The following is a 24,755-nucleotide window of genomic DNA, read 5'->3' on the forward strand; positions in this document are numbered from 1 at the left end:
GGCGTACAGTTATTTCTGTGGCACTCAGTGCATGCGCATTATTATTCAAGCATGACCATGGCCTACCTCCAGACTTTTTCATCTTCCCCAGAGAAAGCTCTGTACTCATTAGACACTAATTCCCCCAGGGGCCCCCGCAGCCCCTGGCAACTGCCACTCCACTTTACTTCTCTAGGAGTTTGACCACCGAGGGCCTTATGTAAATGGAATCAATATCTACCCCTTTCCAACTGGCTTATTCCGCTTAGCATTATGTGATCAAGGTTCATGCTTATTGCTGCATGTGTCAGAATTCCCTTCCTTTTAAAGGATGAAGAATACACATTTGTAGGAATGCACCCACCCATACTCATTTGCCTATCCGTTCATCTGTTGATAGACACCTGGGCAACTTCCACTTTGGGGCAATTGTGAAGAATGCTGCTATGGATTCAAAAGTACCTGTTCCAGACTCTGCTTTCAGTCTTTTGGGTTATGTACCCCAGAAACGAAATTGCTGGGTCATATGGGAACCTGGGTTTAATTTTTTGAGGAACTGCTCTATTGTTTTCCACAGCGGCTAAGCCATTTTACATTCCCACCAGCAATGACCGAGAGGTCCAACTCTCTGGGTAGCTGCCAACACCAGTTAGTTTTGTCATTTTTTTATAATAGCCATCTGAATGGGTCAGAAGTGGATATGGACTTAAGAACATGGTTTCTCAAAGTTATTTGATCTACAGACTGTTTTTATTTAGTTTCTGCTTAAGACAAGGAATTCTCTATACCTCCTCTCTTTCCATGAGTATTCTATCATCACAGTTACAGAAAGATAATAATAATCCCCATAACTAATATAGGAAGTACGTTACAGTTTACAATATGCTGCAATTTGAATTGTTATAACAGGTCATCTTGATAATGCTGAGAGGAAAGCAGGGTAAATAATATTTTAATTTTCTTTCATAAGGAAGGGAAATGAGTGTCAAGGGATGACTTGAGGTCACATGGTAACTAAGGGTCAGTCTGCTCATTCCAACACAACACATTGGCTCCTAGAATGACCCTGTTTTGCTATGAAGTTTATTATATTGTTTAAGCATTAAGCAGAATCATAGTTCTTGCTGTTCATGTATGAATGGGGGCAGAGACTACAAATAAATACTGTGAGCTCTCAAAAAGGATCAGCACTCTAGTGTGGCCACAGAACTTAGGGTCTAGTAGCAGTCTGGGATGAGTTTTAACTAATTGTGGTAGAATATTCTTCCTTTAGAGGGTATAACCATATGTCTTGAAAATGTACTATATTTTCTCTTGATCATCATTTTTTCTGACCATCCTTTATTTATCCATGACGTCTTATATTACAGAGATGAGTTGGTCACTCAAGAGCTTATTTTGGAATGTTTGTACATCAGTGTGTCTGCTAAAAACACAGAAGCACTTAATTTATAAATGATAGTGCTAGAAGATTTCCATAATTCACAAGATCAATAGTGGTGACTTATTATACATGAGGACAAGTATTACTATTAGAATATTTTAATTATGAATAAATGAGTGGTCCTCAACAAGGGCTGATTTTCCTTCAGGGGACACTTGGTCATATCCGGAGATGCTACGTGCACCTAGTGGGTAGAGTCCAGAGGCCAGGCAAGCTGCTCAATATCCTACAGTGCTCAGAAAAGCCCCCACAGCAACTGATTATCTGGCCCCAAATACCAACAATGACAAACTTGAAAAATCTTGAAATAAATGTATCCTTGCAACTCTGAGATGAGGAGACACTGGAATTATATAGCCATAGCGGCTAAGGCCATTGCCTTCACACAAGAAGCAAGGGGCCATCTAAGTATGTCAGGGCAATGATAAAAAATCAATGCATCCAGTGACACTCCTCAGGAAATCCCTGTCCAAGTGTTTCCCACACAGCTCACCTCCTTAGAAGAAGAAAAATTTCCACCCACAATGATCATAATACTTACCTGAATACCTTTAATGATACCTAAAATGAACACTGAATCTCCTTTTTCTCCATATTCTCCAGGAAGGCCCTGGAAATAAAATATTCACTTAAGAGGAAAAAGAATATTACTATTTCAATATTTTCTTTTTTGTATGAAATATTACTCACCAGTAAAATTGCCATTGGAGCAATTTCACTAGTGGAGATTTATCATCTTAATTATTATTATCATCCTAAAGTTTTCATATAGTTAGGGTCTGTTAAGGAATCTTCTAAGACAGAGTATTCACTAATATATAGTTATTTACTCATTATTCAGCTAGAAGATTGCATTTTCCTCACCATATAAAGTATAGACATTATTCTTAAAAATATCCAATTCTGCAATTTTAATCTATGCACGAGAAAAAGTTAAAAAATGAAAGTATTGTTTTTTTATCCATTTCAGTGTTTGTATTTAAAATAGAGCTTATATTCTACATAAGACTAACTTTTCAAAACTATAGCATGTTCTTTTGGGAAGATTTTTGTATGTAGCTACTATTGGCTTAGGGTATTTTTTTTTAAGTGAATGAAAAGTCTCAAAGTATTTCCTTCACAGGTTTTTCTATGTTATATCTTAATATCCTATTTAATATCTTAATATATTTTAAGTTGGTTGCCTTATAAAAATTTTGCCTTCTTCATTCAAACTATTATGAAAAAAACATACAAATTTCAAATTTGACCTGACTTACAAGAGCACCAGGTTTTCTTCCAATGGGAAATATTTGAGGGTTTTATGGTGATATCAAGAGTTTGAGGACTCACATGTGCCTATACAGAGCAATTGGCTTTATACAGGTCCAATCTGCATGAATTCAGTTCCATAGTTAACTAATACAAGTCCTCCAACAACAGGGTACAAACTTTAGTTCCCATCATAACTGAAATTAGTTGAGTAACTGCAGAAAGACCAAACTTCCCTGCTAGTTCTTCAGTGCACAGGTCACTACAGGAATAAGAGATGTCAGTCATGATCACTGAAAGACGATGTCATTCTTTCAAAGCCTGTCTGTGATTGTTTCCTGCACGTCTATCATTCAGAGCACACGCACAGACACACAGACAGCAAAACACAGAGATGTGCTGTCTCTTATCTCCCCCAAATGACATGTTACAAAAATGGGTCCATGAAAGAGGGAATCAGCCAGCAAAGACCAAATGAATGAAAAAAATGTCCACATTGAAAGTGACATCCAAATGGAGCTGACCAGGAGAATGTGGACCCCACTGTTGTTCCAGGGACTTCACACACACAGCCTGAAGGCAGGGGGACAAACTGTGCAACATAAAGAGGAACGGGTTGTGATGGAAAGAATGAAGATATAACACAGGCAAAAGCTTCCCAGTAAAGGAACCCTGCGAGATGCCCCACCACAATGAAAACCAGTCCACACTTACAAAGGAGTATGACATTTTGCTAACGCATAGAAAACATATTCATTTGGTTTCATAAATCATGCAACAAGAATACAAGCACAGTTCCAACTACTCTTGATAAGTGTTTAACAAAGAAATGAAACACCCTTTGATTCTCAATGTTTTAAATTATAGTATACTAGGTAAATAGTAGTTTTAATTTTTTTATTTCTATTTTTATTAGTGACAGTAAGAGGATTTTTAACACTAACAAAACATATTATTAAATGTCACAGAACAATAGCAAATTATCTCATGGGTCAATAAGGATGCTCTCTGTGATGCTAGCTTGCATGGCCATTGTCACATTACCATGCAAAGCAAGGACTGACTGCCTCCAGAACAAGAGAGGGAAGGAAAGGAAGTTGATTTGCAAAGAGACCACAGTGCCACACTTCAGCACTACTGTCAGCGCTACATGCTGTGTCAAAACTACAGCTTGGAACCCCTGCTGTCTTGGATGTGCGTGGCTCAGTGGAATAAGGTTTGGTCCAATTTGAAGAGCTTAAGAAATGTACATCCAACAGCCTGTGCTCGAATCTCCAAATGGCTGAGTGTGACAGCAAAGGGCGGCAGAGACTCTTCACAGTGAAAGATGGCTATGGTACCTACGTGCCACCACAAGAAAAATGTGAGCTCAGAATTTCCTTGGATTCTGTATTCAGATTAGTTCCACTGGGATGCGGAGCAAAAGAAAGATGCATGAAGAAAAAGTAGAAGACTCTGGTGGTGATCATATGAAAATCTTTTAGAAGAGATTTGGGAAATAATGTTTAATTAGGGAAGAGGAAAGGCTGCAAAATAGTCACAGAAAATAAATTTTGAAAGGTCAAATTATCTTGAATCTTTATTTAAGTGTGTGTGAGAGAGAGGGGGGAAAATAAATATAAAGAATAGAGGACAAATAACAGGTAGAGAGAAAGGGAATATGAAAGAATATCCTTGACTGAAGCTGTGTTTAAATAGAAGTCCACATTTTTAAAGAAAACTAAAGTCAAGAGCACCATAGTTGTCCTTGAGAGCTGACTATTGTCCAGTTTCTGGACATCCATTCCCATCCCTTTCAAATTTATCTTCTTGCCCTACACAAGCTACAGAGAGAAAAGGTATATTTCCCAGACTCCTTTGCAGCTGGATGTGAATTAAGTTCCACTCAGGAGATGTGGAAAGCAGGAGTGAGGGAGAGATCCTTGTCTTGGTCAGCTGCTGCTGCCAAACAGAAAAGTAGAAACCTGTTTGCTGGTATCTGGACATAACAGTGAGAGACAGTGGATAGTGGACAAGCAGATTCCTGACTCTGGATCTCAGCTAAGTGTGAACCCACACCTCTAACTATGATGATAAGTGCAAACTCCCTGTATTAAATCCTTTCTATTTGACATACCTAGACGGAAGTAAACCCCGAATGAAAAGCAATATAAATCTCGCTAATTGGCCTCTCTACTCCATTTTCCTTACTATCCAGCACCCAAAGACATCTTAATGAAACATCAATCAAATAAATTTGCTTCTTTCCTTAAAACTATTCAGTGTCTCCTCATGGAAAAGAAAATCTGGTTCCATCCACAGTCTATCATCAGTCCCTACTCATTCCAGTCCTGTCCACCTCTCTACCCCCACTCTGAGTTACCCCTATTTGTTCACCGTGCTCCAGGCACACTTGCCAGAACGCTGTTTCCTGAACATACCAAACCTACTCCTACCATGGGGTCTTTTCAGTTAAGTTTCCTATGAGGGTGAGCTATGGGAGTCTTACTGGGGGGCCTCCCAAGCCAGGAGCTCCTCTGTGTCCTGGAAACCCTGGATCACCTCTTGAGCCATTGTAGCCATTCAAGCCAGGTTTGCCTCTGGATCCAGGAGGCCCTGGGTGACCCTATAAAACAAAATCATAAGTGAAGGATTTTTGCAAGAATACCATAACACAAAGTTTTATGCAATGTGGATCTCAAATTATGGCAGTTGTGACTCTCGTTTTTATTTGTTTAATTTTGTGAAACTTCCTTTCCCACCTAAAAGTGCTGTGTGGCAGAGTGAAACTAAAAATAAAAAGTGTGGGCCGAATGTGGTGGTGCATGCCTGTGATCCTAGCAGCTTGGTGGGAGGCCGAGGTAGAAAGATCCCAAGTTCAAAGCCAGTCTCGGCAATCTAGAGAGGCACTAAGCAACTCAATGAGACCCTGTCTCTAAATAAAATACAAAATAGGGCTGGGGATGTGGCTCAGTGGTTGAGTGCCCCTGAGATCAATCCCTGATACCCCCCCCCAAAAAAAATACAGTAAATAAAATAAAAAATGTGTAATATGTCAAACTTAAATTAATTTAGTTTGGCGTGTTCTGGAAGATTTTGGAGGAAACTTTGCTTGGAATTCTTAGAATCTAATGAATGAATTGCAAAGGCCCCCAAATACCTCTTCATTCTTCCATCTGATTTTCATGTTAGAAATGAGAGTCTTAAGCCCATTTTCAATCTTAAGACTCAACAGAAAATAAAACATCTATTATGAGCAATACGTTTATTTCAGAACACTGCACTTGAAACTGCAAGTGCATCTAGTTCCCATCTTGAATGGTTTTCCCTTATCTGTTTGAAAAGTTTTCCCTCCACAGAAAACATTTTGGTTTTAGAATTATTGCATAAAATTAAAATGTAAGCACCCTTCCCTGCACCAAGATGACAAAATAAAAGCCAATTTGCCCAATATATATGCTTTTTGAACATGTGATCTCAAAGGTTATAATTAATGTTTCTTCCTTCTTTGAAAAAAATGGAGAAATTTAGTGATACTTACAGGTACACCATCCAAACCTGAAAATCCAGGAACACCAGTTGGACCCTAAAAATCCCAGAAAACAAAACAGATTTTAAAATTCCTAAATTCTTAGATTAACAATTTGATTTACAACAATTTGAATAACTGATGATGCATTAAAAAACACTTAGTGGTCATTGCTTTTATATTGATGAGTTTAATCTTTGGGGAAGGGGGAGGTGAGGATGAGCTGGGTATTGAACTCAGGGTCTCATGTGCAGTGGGCAAGTGTTCTACCACTGAGCCACATCCCTAGTCCTAGGCTCATGAGTTTAAGCACCAATGATTAAGAGTGTTTTGGTGAATACTTAGGAGGGCATTTTGCAGTGCCAATTCAAATATAGCACTCAACATGCTAAATCAGAAATTTAATTTCTCACAATCTATCCTGGAGTAACAAACTCTTCAATGTGAACAGCAATATATGGGGTTACTTTTGCACACTGGGACTAAACAAAGTCGGGGGAGAAATTCAGATTCTCGTTAGCAGGAAATAAAATACAGTCTTATTCACACTATGGTGTATGATACCATATTATTAAAGGAATACATTCAATTTGTATCAATTAATATAGAAAAATCTTTAAGACATATTGTTGAGTGGAAAAGGAAGAGTTTAGCATGATACACAACATTATGTTATTTAGGTTTTTGCCAACCCCCTAAACAATGCCACGTATCAGTGGTACCCACTTAGGGGGTTTAAATGTATAGAGAAAGGTCTAGCTGGGCCTGCTCCTCTGGAGCGGGGAGTTGGGATGAGGATTGGTTGTGGCAGAGGAATTCAGACTTAATTTATCACAAGATGTGAGTATGTACTGCTGGTGATCATAAAAACCTAGCAGAGCAGTACTGGTGAGAGGGAAATGTGAGTCTTACCCTGAAGAAGCAGCTTACCTTATCTCCTTTCTCCCCTGCTGCTCCTGGAAGGCCAATGTCACCTCTCAGTCCTTTCTCTCCTGGAATCCCAATGGGCCCAGGGGGCCCCAAGGGCCCTATTGGACCCTGTGGCCCTAGTGGTCCTGGTTGACCCTGAGAAGGAAGGAGGCATGACGTGATTTTTATGTAGTGTCTTCTAACACAAATATATAGTCACTCAGGTCCATGGAAGGCTAGAAAGTTCAGAGTTTGAGCAAGTTCTGATAACAGAAACCCAAGTGTTTAATCGAACCCTAAGAAACCCAGCCGTTGCCTTTCTCAATCTGAACTCAAGCTGAATGATACTTTTGCAATATTGCCTGTGTGTGTGTGTGCAAGCATGTGTGTGTCAACATACGTAGGCTGATGGTGGTTCTTATACTATTTTAATTCCTTCGATTGCATTTATAGATCCCCAGCTGTTAATGAAACATAGAAATAAAGTTACCAGTCTTATCACCACTGTGTGAGTGACATGCAGGTGGGAGGAGAACCACCACATCTTTTACTTACTTCAGATGTACTTCTGATGATTTGAGGTCTCAGGACTATTATCTGATGTGAGATGAAGGGATGCTTCATCATGAGCCATCACAACACGGGTCACCCACACGTGAAGACCTGGCTATGTGACCCCAGGCATGGTGGTCTCCAGTGAGTCCCCTGAATGGCAGTTTCGAAGCACACAAGTTGTACCTCCAGAGTTTGAGTGCACTCTTAGTGTTCATTTGAAGTCAGGCTGTGATTTTTTTGTGCTTCTTAAAAAGTTTTCCAAAGATTTTCAAGAAAAATAATTTTATATGCCCATGTCCCCAAACTCAACCTGGGTAAATAGTCAACCAGTAAGTCTGAATTGATTTGTAGACAGAAAAGTTTGAGGGATTTCAGGAGATATCTGTTCATATCAGCTCTCTAAAACTTCTAGGGCAAATACAGGGCTGCCTGTAGGTGTGTGGGGCCCTGAACAACATGTTTCCTGAAGAGTCTCATCTTCATGAACTGTGAGTCACCCATAATTAGTGTACCAGCCCCATCCATCTGGCTACCAACCTCATGTGATTCCATGAAAGAAATAACACATGCTGGTAATTGGGAGTGTCCTGATAACCATCCTCTCTCCTGAACCAGGGAGCCCCAGACAGTCTGTAAGTATGAATGCTGGGTACTTCATGGTCAGCCCCACACTGGAGAGCACCCTCATGGAAATCAATGGTAACAGACCCGATGAGGCTTGGCCCACACTGCTGCTGGCCTTGGCAGAGTGTGTGTGTGAGAGGGGGGTGGGTGCTGAGGCATGGGGCAGGAGTCCTGTAACAATAACAAAGGAATATTCACCACAAAATTATCTGTAAAGTCAGGAAAAATGGGAAATCCTGTGAAATCCACCCACCGGAGACTGAATGAATAAATTACAGTACTTTCATAGAGTAGGTCGCCACAGCCTTCCCACAGCTCCATGCAGCGTGGAACACACATTTCAGTTACCCTGACAGGGTTAGGGAGCTGGGGGTTGACCTGGGGATCACTGGTGGTGGGTAGGAGTGCCTGTGGGCTTTTGGGACTTTGAAAAAGAGCTCCCAGACAGAAAGATGCAGGGTGGGTGCTAAAGTCTGCCAGAGCAGGAGCACTGAAGCTGTGGTCTAAGAAGAGTGTCTAGGGTGCTGATGGCATTTGTAGGCAGCCATTAAAGAAAGCAAAGAGATCTGTCTGGGCTGACATAGAGCACCCTCATGATGCTCAAGAAGAGGAAACAGAGTGATTGTGGGTCCGGGCTCTGCAGTCAGCCCCTGTGCACTTACTAGTTGTGTGATCTTAAGTACATTTCTTAGCCTCTCTGATCCTCAGCATCTTCATCTGTTGATGGCTTATGTCATAAGAAGAATAAAGCCTGCAACGTTGCTTAACGTAGCACCTATCATAATCGATGCTGTTATCATCAGGGATTATTATTATAAATGGTTCATTGTTAAATGAGAAAACACACCATAGAATCCCATGTCATATGACCCCAACTGGAGAGAAACAAAACAAAAGGAGAGATGTTCTCCCTAAATACGCGTTTATAAATGAAGGTTTCCAGAGGCATTTTCAAAAAATGGCATGAGAGAGAAATGGAAGCCAGGGCAGCAGCTTCACAATCCAAGGTCAGAAAGTGTGACCTTTACAATAAAGACCAGTTACCATTTCCCTATTGCCATCAAGTCACGGACCCAACAAACACTATTGATATTCTTTAACTCCCGCCTCAGCTTCACAAGGCAAAACTGGACTTCATGTGCTTTCCCTTTTCTTGATGGTTTTTCGCCCTCATCACAATGGCTACTATTTATTATTTACAAAAATTCTAAAAGCCTAGAATTTTATTTTATTCATTTTTATTTGTGTGTGTGTTGTGTGTGTGTGTGTGTGTGTGTGTGTGTCAGGGCTCATGTTGCCCAGGCTGGTGTCAAACTCCTGGACCTGAGTGATCCTCTGGCCTCAGCCTGCCGAGTAACTACAGGCACACACCATGGCACCCAGCTTAAAGTTCAGAATTTTAAGAGAAGCTGAAATATATATAAATACATGTTACAAAAAAGACACCAATAAAATATGAACTATAATTATATGGGCACAAACCATTTGGGGGCATGGTGAGGACAGATTAATTTAAATGGGTATCACATAAATTCTAAATTACAATCTGAAAGTAAGAATTACGGTGACTTCATATGACCTTTTCAATGCATGTGAACTAATTTTACTTCTAAATTAATCTCACTTCTCAGTAAGATTAATTAACATATGTTGAAAAGCTCCCATTTTTTTCTAAGTATAAGGGTCAGGAAATAACTGCTTTTTCATTAAGTTTAAGAATTACCTTTTTATCTTGCATATAATTTATACATAAACTCCCCAATCATCTTCTGTGAATAAGGTATGTTACAATAATGTATTATTTAGATACATAATAAAGCACACACTTGAATACAACAGGGTAACTGAGAAAGAGACAACCGATTAACTGGCTATAAATCTCTTTAATGTGTTTCATTTTAGACTTGCAATTCTGAATCCAATGAGCTAATGGAAACTTGCAGAGGAAAAAGAAGATGGGAAGTGTTTAACTTAGTGTTGAGAGTGACAAAACTCCACTTAATATAGCATAGAAATGCATCCTGATTTCAGGAAAATAAAAACACTTTGAAAGAAAAGGAAACCAAGACAGGTTATCTGCATTACTGTGGACAACCATCCCTTCCTCTCTTCCCTATTTCTCCTTCCTCCCTTGTCCCCATTTGCCACACAGACCTCCTGGCCATTTCTGAACTAGCTTTGTTGTTTCACAGTTTTTGTGCATGCTGTCCCATCCCAGGCTGCCCCCATCCCTGGCCCTGCTGTCTCTCAGTGCTCTCCTGGAAAGATTTCTCTGATCTCTTGCCCCTTCCCTTGAGAAGTGGATGCCCCTAAGATGCTAAGTCTTAAGCCCTCTCACCAGCTCCTATGATCCTGTCTTGATCTGTGTGTCCCTCCCAACCCCATACTCCTGGACCATGAACTCCTACAGTACAGAGCCTAGGTGCCTAAGATCATGATGGTAAGGAAGGCAGACAGATATATTAGTAAGCTCTCTGTTAGTACAGGAACACCTGAGGCAGATTATTTATTAAGCAAAGAGGCTGGCTTTGGCTCATGGTTCTGGAAGTACAAAGTCCAAACAACATGGCACAGTCTCTGGTAAGGACCTCTTGGGCTATGTCACATCATGGTGAGAGTGTGTGATTCCTCTCTCCCTCTTTATTATTAACCCTAGGATTCAATCATTGGGATTCCACCCTAATAACCTAATCTAACCTAATCACATCCCTGAGACCTCACCTTTAAACACCATGGTAGGTTTGAGTTTCCACTCTCTTAATGCAATTAACATCTGACTTTGGGGATTAAACTCTTGAATGAGTTTGGAGTTAGAAACCATCTTCAAACTGTAACAGCAGAGAATAATAAATGCTTAATAAAATATGAAGGTGAGCCCTGCCCTGACCCCAAGGAAAGAACTGTGTAAATGCTTCCTTATGACTCGGAACTGCGTTGCCTAGAACATTGGCTTATGGTTGTTTTGCAAAACAGTGAGGATCCCATATCACCGTGCACGGAGTACAACTGCACAGGTTGAGGAGCCGCTCTGAGCACAGTGGTGCTGGAGTCTATTGTTGAGGCATAACCTGGAAGCCACTGTGCCTCCACCACAACCACGTTCAACAGCACGTGCAGCCTCTGCTTGGCAAGTGGAAGAACTAACATAATACACCGAGCGCCTGCTTTCTGAAGCCTGGAAAGACTTTGTGATGTTGCGTTCAGGATTGTTTTTCATATTGTTAGGTATTTTGTTATATGATAAATTTTTAAAGAAATGCATTAAGCCTTGGATAATAGTACTAAAACTGTCAGAAATCTGCTCAGGAATATTTCCCAAACACGAATCTTTGAGAGAGTAGTTTGTTGGTTCGGCCAATTGGAGTTAATAATTTATCAACAGCAATGTAGAGAGTAATTCTATTTTTGTTACATTGTTTCGTATAAAAAAGGGGCCATTTACTATGCTTACAAGTAAATATTTAGGATTACTTATTTATAAGGCTATATACTTATTTATAAGGTTATATTGGTGAATAGGCACCAATAACAGGTCCACAAGGACATTTTTATAACTGGAGAATCATTAATCACAGGAATTTTGCAACATTTAAAAAAATCTTTTTAAAAGTAATATTGCATCCACTTCTAACCCTTCTGCCTGAAAATAGCAACATGGCATGAAACTGTTGGTGTCCTCGCCTTAGTGTAGCAAGAAGCAAAGCTGCCCACAGAAGGACCGGCTTCCAGCATCCCATCCCTGATTTGTTTTTGGGTTGTTGGTGGTTTTCCATTTTCTTTTCTTTTTCTTTTTCTTTTTTTTTTTTTTTTTTGCTACTGTGTGCACAAATCGCCTCTGTGGTTTGTGACTTTCCATGTGACACAGCGAAGTCACTGAATTCAGAAACGACAATCAGCTTGACAGCTGAGAAATGTTGGCATGCTGTATGAAGCTACTAGGTTGTCTCAAAGGTCAGGTGGACCCGTGTGGTCAGACCCCATATCTGTGCCTCGTACCATGGCAGAGGGCCTGGCCAGCTGTACAAATAAAGGATGAAGGAGATCAGAGCAGACAGAAACCACATTCCACCCTGCCCGCGCAGGCCACGGCATTCCATTAGGATTTTGTCCCTGGTTCAGGATTTTGTCCCTGGTCCATGGTCTAAGTAAGGAACATCTCTTAAGAGGGGCTAAGATCAAATAGCTTATATTACACAAGTTAGTACTGGAGACCAAGAGATGAAAAAAACACATAATACTTAAAAAATTAATCTTCAAATCAGTACAAGGATTGGGGAAATAGCAACAAATAGACAACTAAAAATATGTGCTCCTACACGCTCCTTCTTCATGCTCTTTCCCAGCCAGGAATCGAGTTGTTATCACCTGGTATGAAGGCATGCATGCATGAATGAATGAACGAACAAATAAATAGGAAAGCTGCTTTCATTGTATTAATTCTATGGAATTTTCCAAATCCTCCTTGGACTCCAAGACCATGACATTCACTATCAGAAGTATCACAGAAAGGACAGGAATTTATTTATTAAACTTAGTTATATGCTCATCACCCTAAGCATTTTGTCAACCAGCCACACTGAGAAGTGGAGCCATGAGTCATTCAAACTCAAGTACTGGTATCTTGAATCTATACCGGGACTGGTCAGCCTCTCTCAAAAGATTCTCCTCTTCCCACCAAATCACTAAATCCTTCCACTAAATCACACATGGTGCCTACAGGGACATTTCAATCCCCGGCTGCCTGAATTATATATAAAATTAAGAACTATATATGTTTATATGAATATACTCTATTTTCCTTTATAAAGTTTCCTTAGGAAACAATATTATTAATCAAATTGATTCAAGATCTCTATTTTTGTGATCCTCAAATGTAGTTTTCCGGTCCCTCCATTGATTTCTGACTGTTCCTAGATTTGTTCTCGGATCTTCTTTGGCTCTGAATTCACACTCTCATGTCAGCGTGGAGCTCACTCCTGCTCTTCCCCCACGCCTGTAGATGCAGACTCTCTTCTTTCCATCAGGGTAGAAAATTTTGGCTCACTCCCTTTCCCTCATTCCCCACGACTCTCTCTGACCACATCTGCCACATTTTGTCTTGAACTAATGTCACAGGGCTGTGTCACCTGCATCCCCCTGGGGATCCCCTGGGTCCTCTCCAGCACAGGTCACCCCAGCACAACCTCCTTCCATTCCTTGACCTGTCTTCCACCCACACAGCTGCCATCTCATGTTGTCTTCCCTTCCTTTATGTTATTGGTGCAGCCTCCCCTCCACCACCCACTGACCCACAGCCCACTGACCCCTGTGATTTCCATGTGTGCACACTCATACACACCCTCTGCCCTCTGCTTTAATTGTACTTGTTGGCTGGGACAAGAGTAACCCATCTTCACCTGTAGCTTAAATACCACCTGTTCCCACCAAAAACATAACGGTGATCATAGTAACAGTTACAGCTGCTTCCATGAGCTAGCACTGGCTCTGTCCTAGACACCTGCGCAGCCAGCGCTCTGCCATCTCCTTGGGGAATCTTGGCATCCTCACTCCCGAAGGAGGAAGTCGAGCCTCAGAGAGATGTGACAGATGACAGGAGACCAGGTGGCCATACACAAGGAAGCAGAGATTCAAACCCAGCTCTTCAGACCTCAAGGTTTCTGCCTCACTTTTTACCCCAGGTTTTACTAATCCTTCCTCCACACTCTCCTGTCCACCCTAAAATAATTAACACCTAAATAGACTTCTCTCTTGATTTTCACTATTGTTTGGTGCAGATTGCTTAGTATCTGCTTAAGTTGATGTCCTGGCCCCTTGGCAACTGTCTTTCGAAATATCAACTTTTAAACATGTATTCACAGATTGATTAATTTAATAAAATTTCTATATCAAATTTCACAAAATAACATTTTAGTGTATCTCTTTTTTTTTTATGCCGCCCTTATTGTGTTATTCCCATATTTAATGCTTAATTGTAATTCAACAAATAGGCCACTAGGTGTCACTACAACATCACGTAAATCCTCAAACAGGCCTCAACAAGACCCTTGGGGAATGGCCCCAGGATCCTCCTCTATTGCTGGAAGAAAATTACTGGATATGAGAAACAGCTGTAAAAATTAATAATGAAAAGGTGTTACTTTAAGGGTAGATTGTCCGAGGAGACCAAACTGCACCAGAAGAAAATTTTCTCTTCATCTTAAGTTGACCTTACTAGGTAACAAGGGGCTCAGAGTAAATTCATCACTTTAGCCTGGAATAACCCCTAGGGATCTTTATCTGTGTTTTTAGAAAATAGCATGGCACAGGGGGAAGAACCTTGCACTGAGAACCAAAGACACAGCTTTGCCACTGAATAGTAAGGTCGCTCTTTAGACAGGTGCCTGATGAATTGTTTTCCATTTTGAAACACAGTGGGAGCAATAGCCTGGCATTGTGCACCTGCCATGGGAACCAAATTAGGCGTCTGGAGCTCGTGGTAAGCGCCTGCTGAGAAATACCCAGCTGAATCTCCTTTCTCCAACCTGTTCTCTGCCCCTTGCCCCTACCCCTTGTTTTTCTCCTACCTGCTTCTCCTGTGCGGTTCCTCTTACTCAATGGTTAAGGGGCTCCACCTGGAGCTCCTCAGCGATACCTGGCCTTTTCTCCCTTTCTTTTGGGAAAATTCACCCATTTCTATGGGATCTACTGCATCCAGAGCCAAACAATCTGTCCAACCCCTTCCCTGGTCCAGACCTCTTACTGAGCACCAGCTACACATGCAACTGACCTCAGGCTCCGAATGTCCAAAACTGGACTTGGGATCGCCCTTCAAATGTGCTCCCCAGTCAAATACCACTGTCCATACAGCTGTTATCACCTCTACCAGGGGGTCTTGCATATCTCTAACCACCACACCAAACAGCCCTGTGGAGTCTCCTCTGTTTGCCATCAACCTGCCTCCCAATATGTCCAGCCCACCCATATGCCCACCTCCATAGTCGCCTCTTATAATACAACACATCCCCACCCCTGTGGCTGCTATGGTCTCCTAACAGGCTCTCCCTAATATCATCCAAATGGCTATGTCCTCCAAACAGTAGCCAGTGGTTTGAAGATTCTAATTACATAGGATGTGCCATGTCCATTTGGTCAACAGCATCTCAGGTCACTTGCTTTCTTTCCTGCTATGATCAAACCCCTTTCTGGACATCTTTCCATCCCCAAAGACACCATCCTGTCTCCTTCTACTTGAGTAGAGACTGTTCTATTTGTCAAATATCTTAGGAGTTGAATGGTACCCATGAAAGGATATGTATGTCTGTGTCCTCGACCCTGAACCTGCAACAATTGCCTCAGGTGGCAAAAGATGAGAGAATGTGTTTACCTTGGATTGTCTAGACGGTCCCTAAATGCCATTACATGTATCCTTATAAAAAGGACATGGAGGTGCTGGTTGTGGCTCAGTGGTAGTATGCTTGCCTAGCATGTGTGAGGCACTGGGTTTGATCCTCAGCAATTTATTAAAAATAAATAAATTTTAAAAAGGTATTGTGTCCATCTACAACTAAAAATATATATTTTTAAAAAAGGTACATGGTGCAAGATTTGATGCAGACACACAGTAGAAGGCAGAATGGCAACAGAGGCAGAAATTGGAGAGACGTAGCCAGGAGCCAAGGAATGCCAATTTTGCGTTGCCAAGAGCCGCCAGAAGCCGGAAGAGGCAAGAACAGAACCTCCCCTAGAGCCTGGAAGTGCCAAAACCTTGCTTTTGAATGTCTGACCTCCACGATTTATGGGAGAATAAATTTCCATTGTGTTAAGCCACCAAGTATGTGCTAACCTATTACAAAAGCCACAGGAACTAATATAAGGCTTCCTCCAGGCAGTGGCTGGGTGACCTCTAATTCCACGCATTGATTAACCCCCATGTCCTTGTGCTCTGCCACCCCACATTCATACTGCCATGCAAAGCCAAGTCACAGCACCACATGGTCCACCTGGGAAGGGAGTGAGCACCTTTGTCTCTTCTTTTTCCATGAGGCCCACCATGCACCCAGCACAGGGCCTGTCACTCATCAGGCACCTGGAAGCAAGCTGGAACAAAAATCTTGTCTGCCTCTACTACTGGGCTCTGGCTGCATGCCACAGGGACTTTCTTCTTTATCACAGAGGACCCATGTCCTCAGCTGATGCCTGGCACATGGGGAGTGTTCAGTGGTTATTGCTGAATGAATGGAAACGTATTCTTGATTAATAACAGTGATGGGTGTATGGTGGAGAAAGGAAAAGATAAGCACATTGGGGACAGCTGTTTCCATGGGAATTTCTTGGCTAATTATTGAAAATGAGTTTGAAAGAAGAAACTTGCTTTTCTTTCTTACATCCCTTATGATTCTGTATTTTCTGTAATTTCGTCAGATGCTACCCTGGCACTAGAGAGGAATTGTTAAACTTATTGATTCCAATTTTCCTACATGGAATAGTTCCCTGAAAATGGGCCAGACTTTCAGGTGCACCTGTATCACTTGCCCTTATCTTGCACCAATAGCACGGCCACTTCCAAGTGGTCCTGACATGTTCCTCTTGAGTTCAGCATGGCCCCTACATTTGCTGGGCCCTGCACCTGGCCTGGCCTGGGTTCATGCTGGGCCACACAACTGGGCAGTCATCACTGTGGACTTGAACTCCAATGAGAAGACCTGCTGTAAACCATGGACAGCTGAATGAGGTGGCTGGCCTGGGCAGATGTGCAGCCACCTTCAGGCCCAAGCTGCAACTAGGGTTCCCAGGGGAGGTCTCCTTATATTAGTTCTACCTATGCATTTGGTCCAGTGGAAAATGCATGATGCATCCTAGAGTATAGGAAGTAAATACAAGTTTGTTCCCCTTTCTCACACAGATGCTAGATGTCAAGAGCATCTTATCAGCACACTGAGCCTGATGTTAGTTGGAGTTATTCTTCCATAGAGATATCACCTACTGCTGCTGCTTCAAACACTATTGTTGCTAGTAGAGCAAACAGTAGAAAATGACAGACAAAGATCCCTCCTTTATCCTCAGGTACGAGAAATAGTTTCTCAAGCATCTATAGAGGAAATCCTACAACTGAAGATTATTCCTTTAACTTTTTCAAGTGTTCCACTGTTCAGAAATCATGATAATAGCCAAGCATGGTGGCGCAAGCCTGTAATCCTAGCAACTCAAAAGGCTGAAGCAGGAGGATCACAACCTAGTAAGGCCCTGACTCAAAAAACAAAAAATAAAAAAGGCCGGGGATGTAGTTCAGTGGAGGAGCGCTTGCCTAGTATGTGATAAGTCCTGGGTTTGATCCCCAGTACTGAAAAAATAAATCATGGTTACTGTTCCTGCCAGGGAACACTTGAGTAAGCTAAGCCAATGCTGTAATTTGGGCTGAATTCCACCAGGATATGTTTAATTGTTAGGCACTAGGTTTTAGAAAAATTCTGGATTTTTATGCCTTTATAAGACAAATAAATGTCTTGTCCAGCTCCCCAGTCCCCAATTCCAACAGTTCTACCCCAGAGCCCCCTGGTGCAGGTTACCAGCAGTCACCTTAAAGAGGTTTGAGTCTGCCATGTCAAACAGGGATTTCTTGACCAGAGAATTTTTCAATGCTGACAAAATGAGCCAGAGAGTTCTTGGAAGAAGAAGATATTGGAAAGAACAAGAAAGCAAAGCCAAAAAACTTTACAACTTCCAGTTGTTATTGGATCTTGCTTTCATCAAAATAGAACATAATTGACTTACGTGAACTCCGGGACATAAAAATGATTGCTGTGAACCACTTATCAGGCCACAGTTAGGAAGTGTTCTAACCCACAGCTGTGAGAGTGATAGAGACGGAATTTTAGAACTTCATGTGCAAATAATTTAATGATATGAAAAATATTAACAATAATTAAAATCCCCCAAGTAAATTCCATTTTTATCTTGGAATGCAGCCTCTTAAAAGTATAACAGATGAGTGAATGAAACTGCAGGAAAACTACTTGTAGTGTACATATTTATATGTACTCTCTATATAGAGATATCTAAACTTTCCAAAGGAAATAGTGACCCCACTAATTGTCTGATTTTGAGTTTCAAACCCAAATACTAACACAGTTCTTGAGTTTTAAGTCATTTGACCTCCTTATACGAAAAACAATCACATCATGAAGTTCTCTTGATTTTGCAGTGGCTAAATTCCCATGGACGGTAAACAGTATGAATCTACTCTTTTCTGGAATCAACGGTAGAAGGTGTCTTTATTTTCTTGGTTGCTAAAGCAAAACTTTAAAAAGTCCATCAGGGTTCATAAAGACATGACATAATATTTTCCTACAAAGGGACAACCACTGAATGCATAGAGCTTCCTCCCTTAAAACCGATCAAGAAGAACTTTGAATCCTGCCGGGTTCCACCCCATTCACATCCTTACAGCAGAATCAGAATGAAGTCTGGGGAAGTGTAAGGCTGGAGTCACAAATCGTTTTGGAAACCAGCAGCTGTCATTCATGAACCATGCCCCACATTACAGAACCGCAGGACCTGAGAGCCAGGAGGGACAGGTCGAGTCTTCTAGTGAGAACCCTCGTTTCTCAGGTGGGAACTCAGAACCTGGAAAAGGTCAAGAGCATAAGTCTCTGGCCCTCAGCCAGGACTCTTTCCTCAGTCACTGCTCCTTGAAAAGCTCTGAGCACGGCAGGAATCCCAGCTCACCTGCTGCTCAAAGTGCTCCTCCTGGCCCTACCTGAACCCACAAGGAAATTTGCCCTATGAGAGATCCTGCACTTCACAGCAGGCTCTAGTGTGAGGGGAGGAAGGCAGGCTGCGGCATGATTCCCCACTAACTGTGTCCCCCCTTCTCTTGGGAAGAGCAAGTGCCCCTACCTATCCCCTGCATGCTGACCTGGCTTCCAAATCCTAACCAGGGTGGTATAAACTCCCGGTTGAGTGCCATGTACAGGGATAATCTCAAAGCGGTGTGACAAAATGACTCCCAGCTCCCAAAGCAGGGAAATGAAGAGGACTTGGGTTTCCAAAGTCTGCTATGGATGGGGAGTCAGGAAATGCCTTTCGTGCCATTCTCATGACCATCTTTACCTAGTGCATGGGCACAATCTCATCAAGAGTGAGGGCATAGCCACACTCAGCCCAGCCGGAGCTGAGGAGCACGGAGGGGGAGAGTGGAAGAGAACCCCCATGAGAGTCTGTGAGGAGTCCCAGTGGGGAGTCCCAGCAGGGAGAGGGTGGGTAAGCAGGGACACTGCAGGGTGGTGTCAATACTGAGATCCTTCTGGAAGGGAGATGGCAGTAGGGTGAAAGAGGATGACATCGAGAAACATGTAGAGAAGAGGGGGTGTTCCGAATGTCTTCCCGAGAGAGCCAGCAGCCCAGTGGATGTGGCTGGGGAGTCAGAGGGGGCAGTAGTAGTGATCATGGGTGGAAGATGAGTAGAGGCTAGACTTCTGGCCTCTGTGGAACGCTGATGAGGCTCAGCTGGTTCAGCCCCAGGCATGTCCCAGTTCCACCTGTAACTCTAGCTCCAGGCGCCCATAAAGTGGTGACCACAGCCTTTCCTCAGCCCTGGGCCAGACTTGCTGTTGATGATGTTCAGCCATGGAAGTCCTGATGTGGGACTTAAATGAAGTACCCATCTGAGCACTGGTCTCCAAGAGAGGAACACTTTTCTTTTAAAATGCCACAAATGGCTGGGAAGCCTCAGGGAGATTCATCCAGCCTCTGGAAGTCAGGGTATCTTGAGCTGCTACTGTAGCCCAAGAGGCAGACTTGGCTGCTGGAGACCTGAGCAAGCCCGCCTCCCAAACGATCTCCCAAGTTATGCATGGGCCCTGCTCCCAAATTCTCCACTGGAAAACAATCCCTGCACCTGCATCCCTCACAGGGAGAACCTCTGTCTCAGGAAGGACAGAGCTTTCCTGTTGTGTAAGCAGCCCTCTCTGACCACCCTGAATCAGAGACACACACATAGCAGAGAGTGCAGCTCAGCTCCTTGAGCCTTCTTCGCACATAGACTGCCTTGGAGAATGCCAAGGGCACTGGTTTGTGATTGACAGCCCGAGGAAATAGAAAGAAAAGGACGAGTGGTATAATTACAAGGACACTGGGAAGGCTTGGTCCCATTAAAGTGCCCACCTGGGTGTTTTCCCCGTACTAAGCCCAGGTGTTGGAACCTTAGTGTAATGATATTTCCATGATCACGGGGCAAATGTGGACGAGAAGCCAGACACCTGGATGTGACTCCTGGCTCTGCACACAGCAAGTTAATTAGAACTTGGGACTTTGGATTCCTTGTATCGTCAGATGGAAATAACAATATCACCTGCCTTAGGGAGATTTTGTGGGGTGACATCAGGCTCCTCAGCCTCTGTGCTGCAGGCCGTCGGGCAGGGATCACTCTCTGGCTTGGGGGCTGCGCTGTGCATTGTAAGATATTGACTTCCTTGTGGCATCTGCCCAGGGGACACCTCTAGCACCCTTCCATCCAGTGCCAACCAAAAACTGTCTTGACACTGCCAAGTGTCCTGGAGGGAGAGCCCAATTACCCCCAGCCAAGAACCATAGAGTGGAGGGACAGATTTGCCAAGGCACAGGCACAGCTGCTGACACACCCCAGCCTCCTTTAAACCACAGGACCCCCCACGCTGGCTCCATCGAAGCAACCGCCCCTCCTCATTTTTGGTTTGCTCTTCTTCCCACCACAGAGCTGATTGAATCCATTTTGAGGGGGCCTCTGGCCCAGAAGTCTTAAAATTTAGATGCACTTTTTTTTCTTTGTGTATTTCTATAATCTTGGTATGTTTGCATTAATAACCTCACCCCAAAGCTGGGATATTTGTAAATCATCTGTACATGTACATGGAAAAGCTAAAGTACTTCTTAGGTTGCTAGTTTTTTAGCGTCTTAACTTTGTTTTCCTTGATGATTCAGTTTTTAAATTATACGGTGAAAGTAGCTTGACAAAGCTCAAGATAAATTGTGGTGACAAAAATCTTTCATATATTGCACAGAGGTTTGCTGTCATTTACATCAATAAGTTTGGTGGCTTACAGTAAAACAGACCAACAAAGGAACCACAGAACACACCTACTATGTAACAATAAAAACATGCAATGGGAGAAAAATTCAGTCCTTTCTGTCAGGAAGGTAATTTTTTTGTTGTAAAGACCAATCTCTACTGAAATGTGCTCTTTGAGGATCCTGCACAGCCCTGTGGGATTGATATGGACACTGTTCTGGACTGAATGTTTGTGTCTTCCCAAAATGCACATGTTGACATCCTAGTAAGATGGTGCTGGGAGTGGGGTCTTTGGGGAGTTGTTTGGTCATAACTATGGAGCTTGCATGAAGAGGATTCCTTATGCAAGGACCCCAGAGTACCCTCTCCATGTGAGGACATAGTGAAGACAATCATCCAAAAACCAGGAAGAGGCCCCCACCAGACACAGGACCTACAGGCACCCTGATCTTGGGCCTCCCATCCCTCAGAACTGTGAGAAATAGGTTTGACAGCAGCAGCTGGCAGTCCATTACCATCCATGCCGAAGTATTAGAGCAAATAATTCTTTTTGTATACATATATCAAAGGGTCCATCTGCACCCCTTAATTATGTATGATTATGTGTCAATTAAAAGTAAAATATACATTTAAAAAAACTCCCATAATCTTGTAAGAAAGACATGGGTTCCAGAAGCTATTGACAATTTTTAAAGAGCTAAAGATTTTTATGTGATATTTTGTTTCAGCAACCTGAACAGAAGAAGGCACATTTTCAAAGAATCATTGATCTGATTTAAAAACTGTCCCAAACTTCTGAAACACAATCCCTTTTGTAAGATTATGGGAGTGTTTTTTAAAAATATGTTTTTTTTAAATTATCACACAATTGTACATATTTAAGGGATGCACAGTGGCACTTCAATGTATATCTATATGAAAATCATAAAAGCATTTTTAACTGAAGAATTGTTTGCTTTAGTACTCAGCATGGATGAATAGTGGGCTGCCAAATGCTGCTCTCAGAACATAGTGGAGATGTTCATGAAGTTCAAGAAGCCTGACAGGCAGTAACCAAGAAGTTCCCTGTGCTTTGCAGAATTGACAACAGTCTAATCATCAAGAGTACTGTTCTGGGTGGACTCGAGCTAGACACTAACCTAGTCTACACTTCAGTCTCCTACACTTCAATGTTGGTCTGATTAAGAAGGTTGTTGTGAGGGCCAATGAACCAGGGTATTTCCAGCACACATAAAAGCTCCTGGCAAATAATAAGCTTGAAATAAGTACAGCTATTGCCATGATTAGAACACCATCCCACAGGTTTCAATGGGTGCCATCCATGAAAGACTAGCAGTCAAACGTCTGAAAAGACTGCTTTTTAAAAATCTAAAAATCATCTCACTCATCGCACTACATCTCAAAGCAAGATAACTGCCAAGGACACAATCCAGTATGCATCCTGTGACAGCAGGACCCTTTCTTCATGAGACCATTCACAAGATTAGTGTTGCAAAAATCACAGGTGAACCATTACTGCCCAGGCCATCTTCCCAGCTTGACAAACAGTCTAATGTAATTGAAATCGCTTATTAGAATGTGAACAACTCTGATTGTAAAAGACATAAGTATTCTCAACATAAGCATTCACAACATGTCAGGGTCTGAGACAACTTAATGTAAGTATTCAGGATGGTTCAAAATTCAGGCAAGCTGCCTGGTCTGATTGTTACGTCACTTACCCGAGAACCCTTATCAGGAAAGCACTGGCAAATGGAGCAATCTCTTCCTCCACAAGGACCGATGTATTTCTTTCCACCCTGGAAATGGAAGCAGCTTCTTTAGCATGCAAGTGCTCATCTCTTAGTTGGATACATGCAATGCACAGCACAACAAGCACTCTGGGTTTGCCTAGCTCGCCAGAATCCCATGGTACACTCTTACCTTTGGATCCATGAGAAGCAACAACTAATACTGACGTATTAAAAGGCAAAGCACTTACACTGGGGCCTCATAATAAGCAGGGCTGACTATACCAGCAAGTGGCTTCCAAGACTGAGGACACTGGGGAAAAGACATGGTCCTTCTATAGTCACTTTGCTTTGGCCAGAAGCTTCTACAGTTTCTGTCTCCCAGGAAGACTTCATGATGTACTAAGTTGAGAGCAAACTTAGAGTACGAACCAGACAGTTGAGCAAACCACACGTATATAGAGGCATCTAATTTAGCTGATAGGCTTGACTTTTTTCATGATCACCTTGCTCTGCCTCCTGGATCAACTGGCCTGTCTCCCTTGTGAAGTCCTTTCCAGGACCATTGTCCAGTACGGTCTCATGCTTCAGATAAAAATTATTCTTCCTTACAGTGTGCCAATACTCCAAGATGGTTCCTCTAATGTGTCTCTCAACCAGAAAACTTCTGAACCTAAATAACTGGTGCCCTCTACCCATTTTTTAGCTGACTTTTCTGCATTAGAGAGTCAACACACACACACACACACACACACACACACCTTTGGCAAGAATCGTCACTTTGTTCTCACAAATGCTAATTATCCAGAACCAGTGTCATCAGCCACTTTAGTACAAAAGTGTAGTCCCAGAGAGATTGTAAGTGGGTCCCTTAGGACAAAGGGTCATACAGTGTGCCTGCACTCATTCACAGGGGCTGTGGGTTGGATGGGAGAGGTGGACAGGTGTTGGTCAAAGATGCCCTAGGTGGTGGGAACTGAGGGCCTGGACAGGAACATCAAGTCAGCACCAGAGACAAACTGCCTAACAAACATGCACATAGTAATTGCACATTTCTGTAATTGACATTTTTTTTTACTACTAGGGATTGAATCCAAGGATGCTTTATCACCAAGCTACATCCCCAATTCCAATTCCTTTTTAAATTTTTTAAATTTGTTTTATATGACAGCAGAATGCATTACAATTCATATTATACATATAGAGCACAATTTTTCATATCTCTGGTTGTATACAAAGTATATTCACACCATTTGTGTCTTCATACATGTACTTTGAATAATGATGTCCATCAATTTTCACCATCATTTCTAACCCCATGCACCCTCCCTTCCCCTCCCACCCCTCTGCCCTATCTAGAGTTTGTCTATTTCTCCCATGCACCCCTTCCCTACCCCACTATGAATCAGCCTCCTTATATCAGAGAAAACATTTGGCATTTGTTTTGGGGGGGATTGGCTAACTTCATTTAGCATTATCTTCCCCAACTCCATTCATTTACCTGCAAATGCCATGATTTTATTCTCTTTTATTGCTGAGTTATATTCCATTGTGTATACATACCACATTTTTTTAATCCATTCATCTACTGAAGAGCATCTAGATTGGTTCAACAATATAGCTATTGTGAATTGTGCTGCTATAAACCTTGATGTGGATGTGTCCCTGTAGTATGCTGTTTTTAAATCTTTTGGGTATAGAACAAGGAGGGTGATAGCTGGGTCAAATGGT

The 24,755-nt window shown here is 42.2% G+C and overlaps 1 protein-coding gene across 12 annotated transcripts in view; it reads right to left on the reverse strand.

Annotated features, from left to right (window-relative positions):
* The window catches only part of Col4a4 (collagen type IV alpha 4 chain), a 151,208-nt gene that overhangs the window by 103,706 nt on the left and 22,747 nt on the right, over positions 1 to 24,755 (reverse strand). For all 12 annotated transcript variants that reach the window (XR_006850819.2, XR_006850818.2, XM_046439821.2 and 9 more), the window contains 5 exons: positions 23,016 to 23,093; positions 7,113 to 7,247; positions 6,195 to 6,239; positions 5,163 to 5,279; positions 1,965 to 2,033 (listed from right to left, as the gene is read on the reverse strand). Coding sequence is in view for 10 of the 12 variants with exons in the window: in XM_046439821.2 (XP_046295777.1) it covers positions 1,965 to 2,033; positions 5,163 to 5,279; positions 6,195 to 6,239; positions 7,113 to 7,247; positions 23,016 to 23,093 (444 nt within the window). In the remaining 2 variants the exon portion in view is untranslated. The remainder of the gene's footprint in view (positions 1 to 1,964; positions 2,034 to 5,162; positions 5,280 to 6,194; positions 6,240 to 7,112; positions 7,248 to 23,015; positions 23,094 to 24,755) is intronic.

This window comes from Marmota monax, unplaced genomic scaffold (assembly GCF_021218885.2).
Source record: "Marmota monax isolate L192 unplaced genomic scaffold, Marmota_monax_Labrador192_F-V1.1 WCK01_AAM20220418_F8-fsc00041, whole genome shotgun sequence".
Classification (NCBI taxonomy): Eukaryota; Metazoa; Chordata; class Mammalia; order Rodentia; family Sciuridae; genus Marmota; species Marmota monax.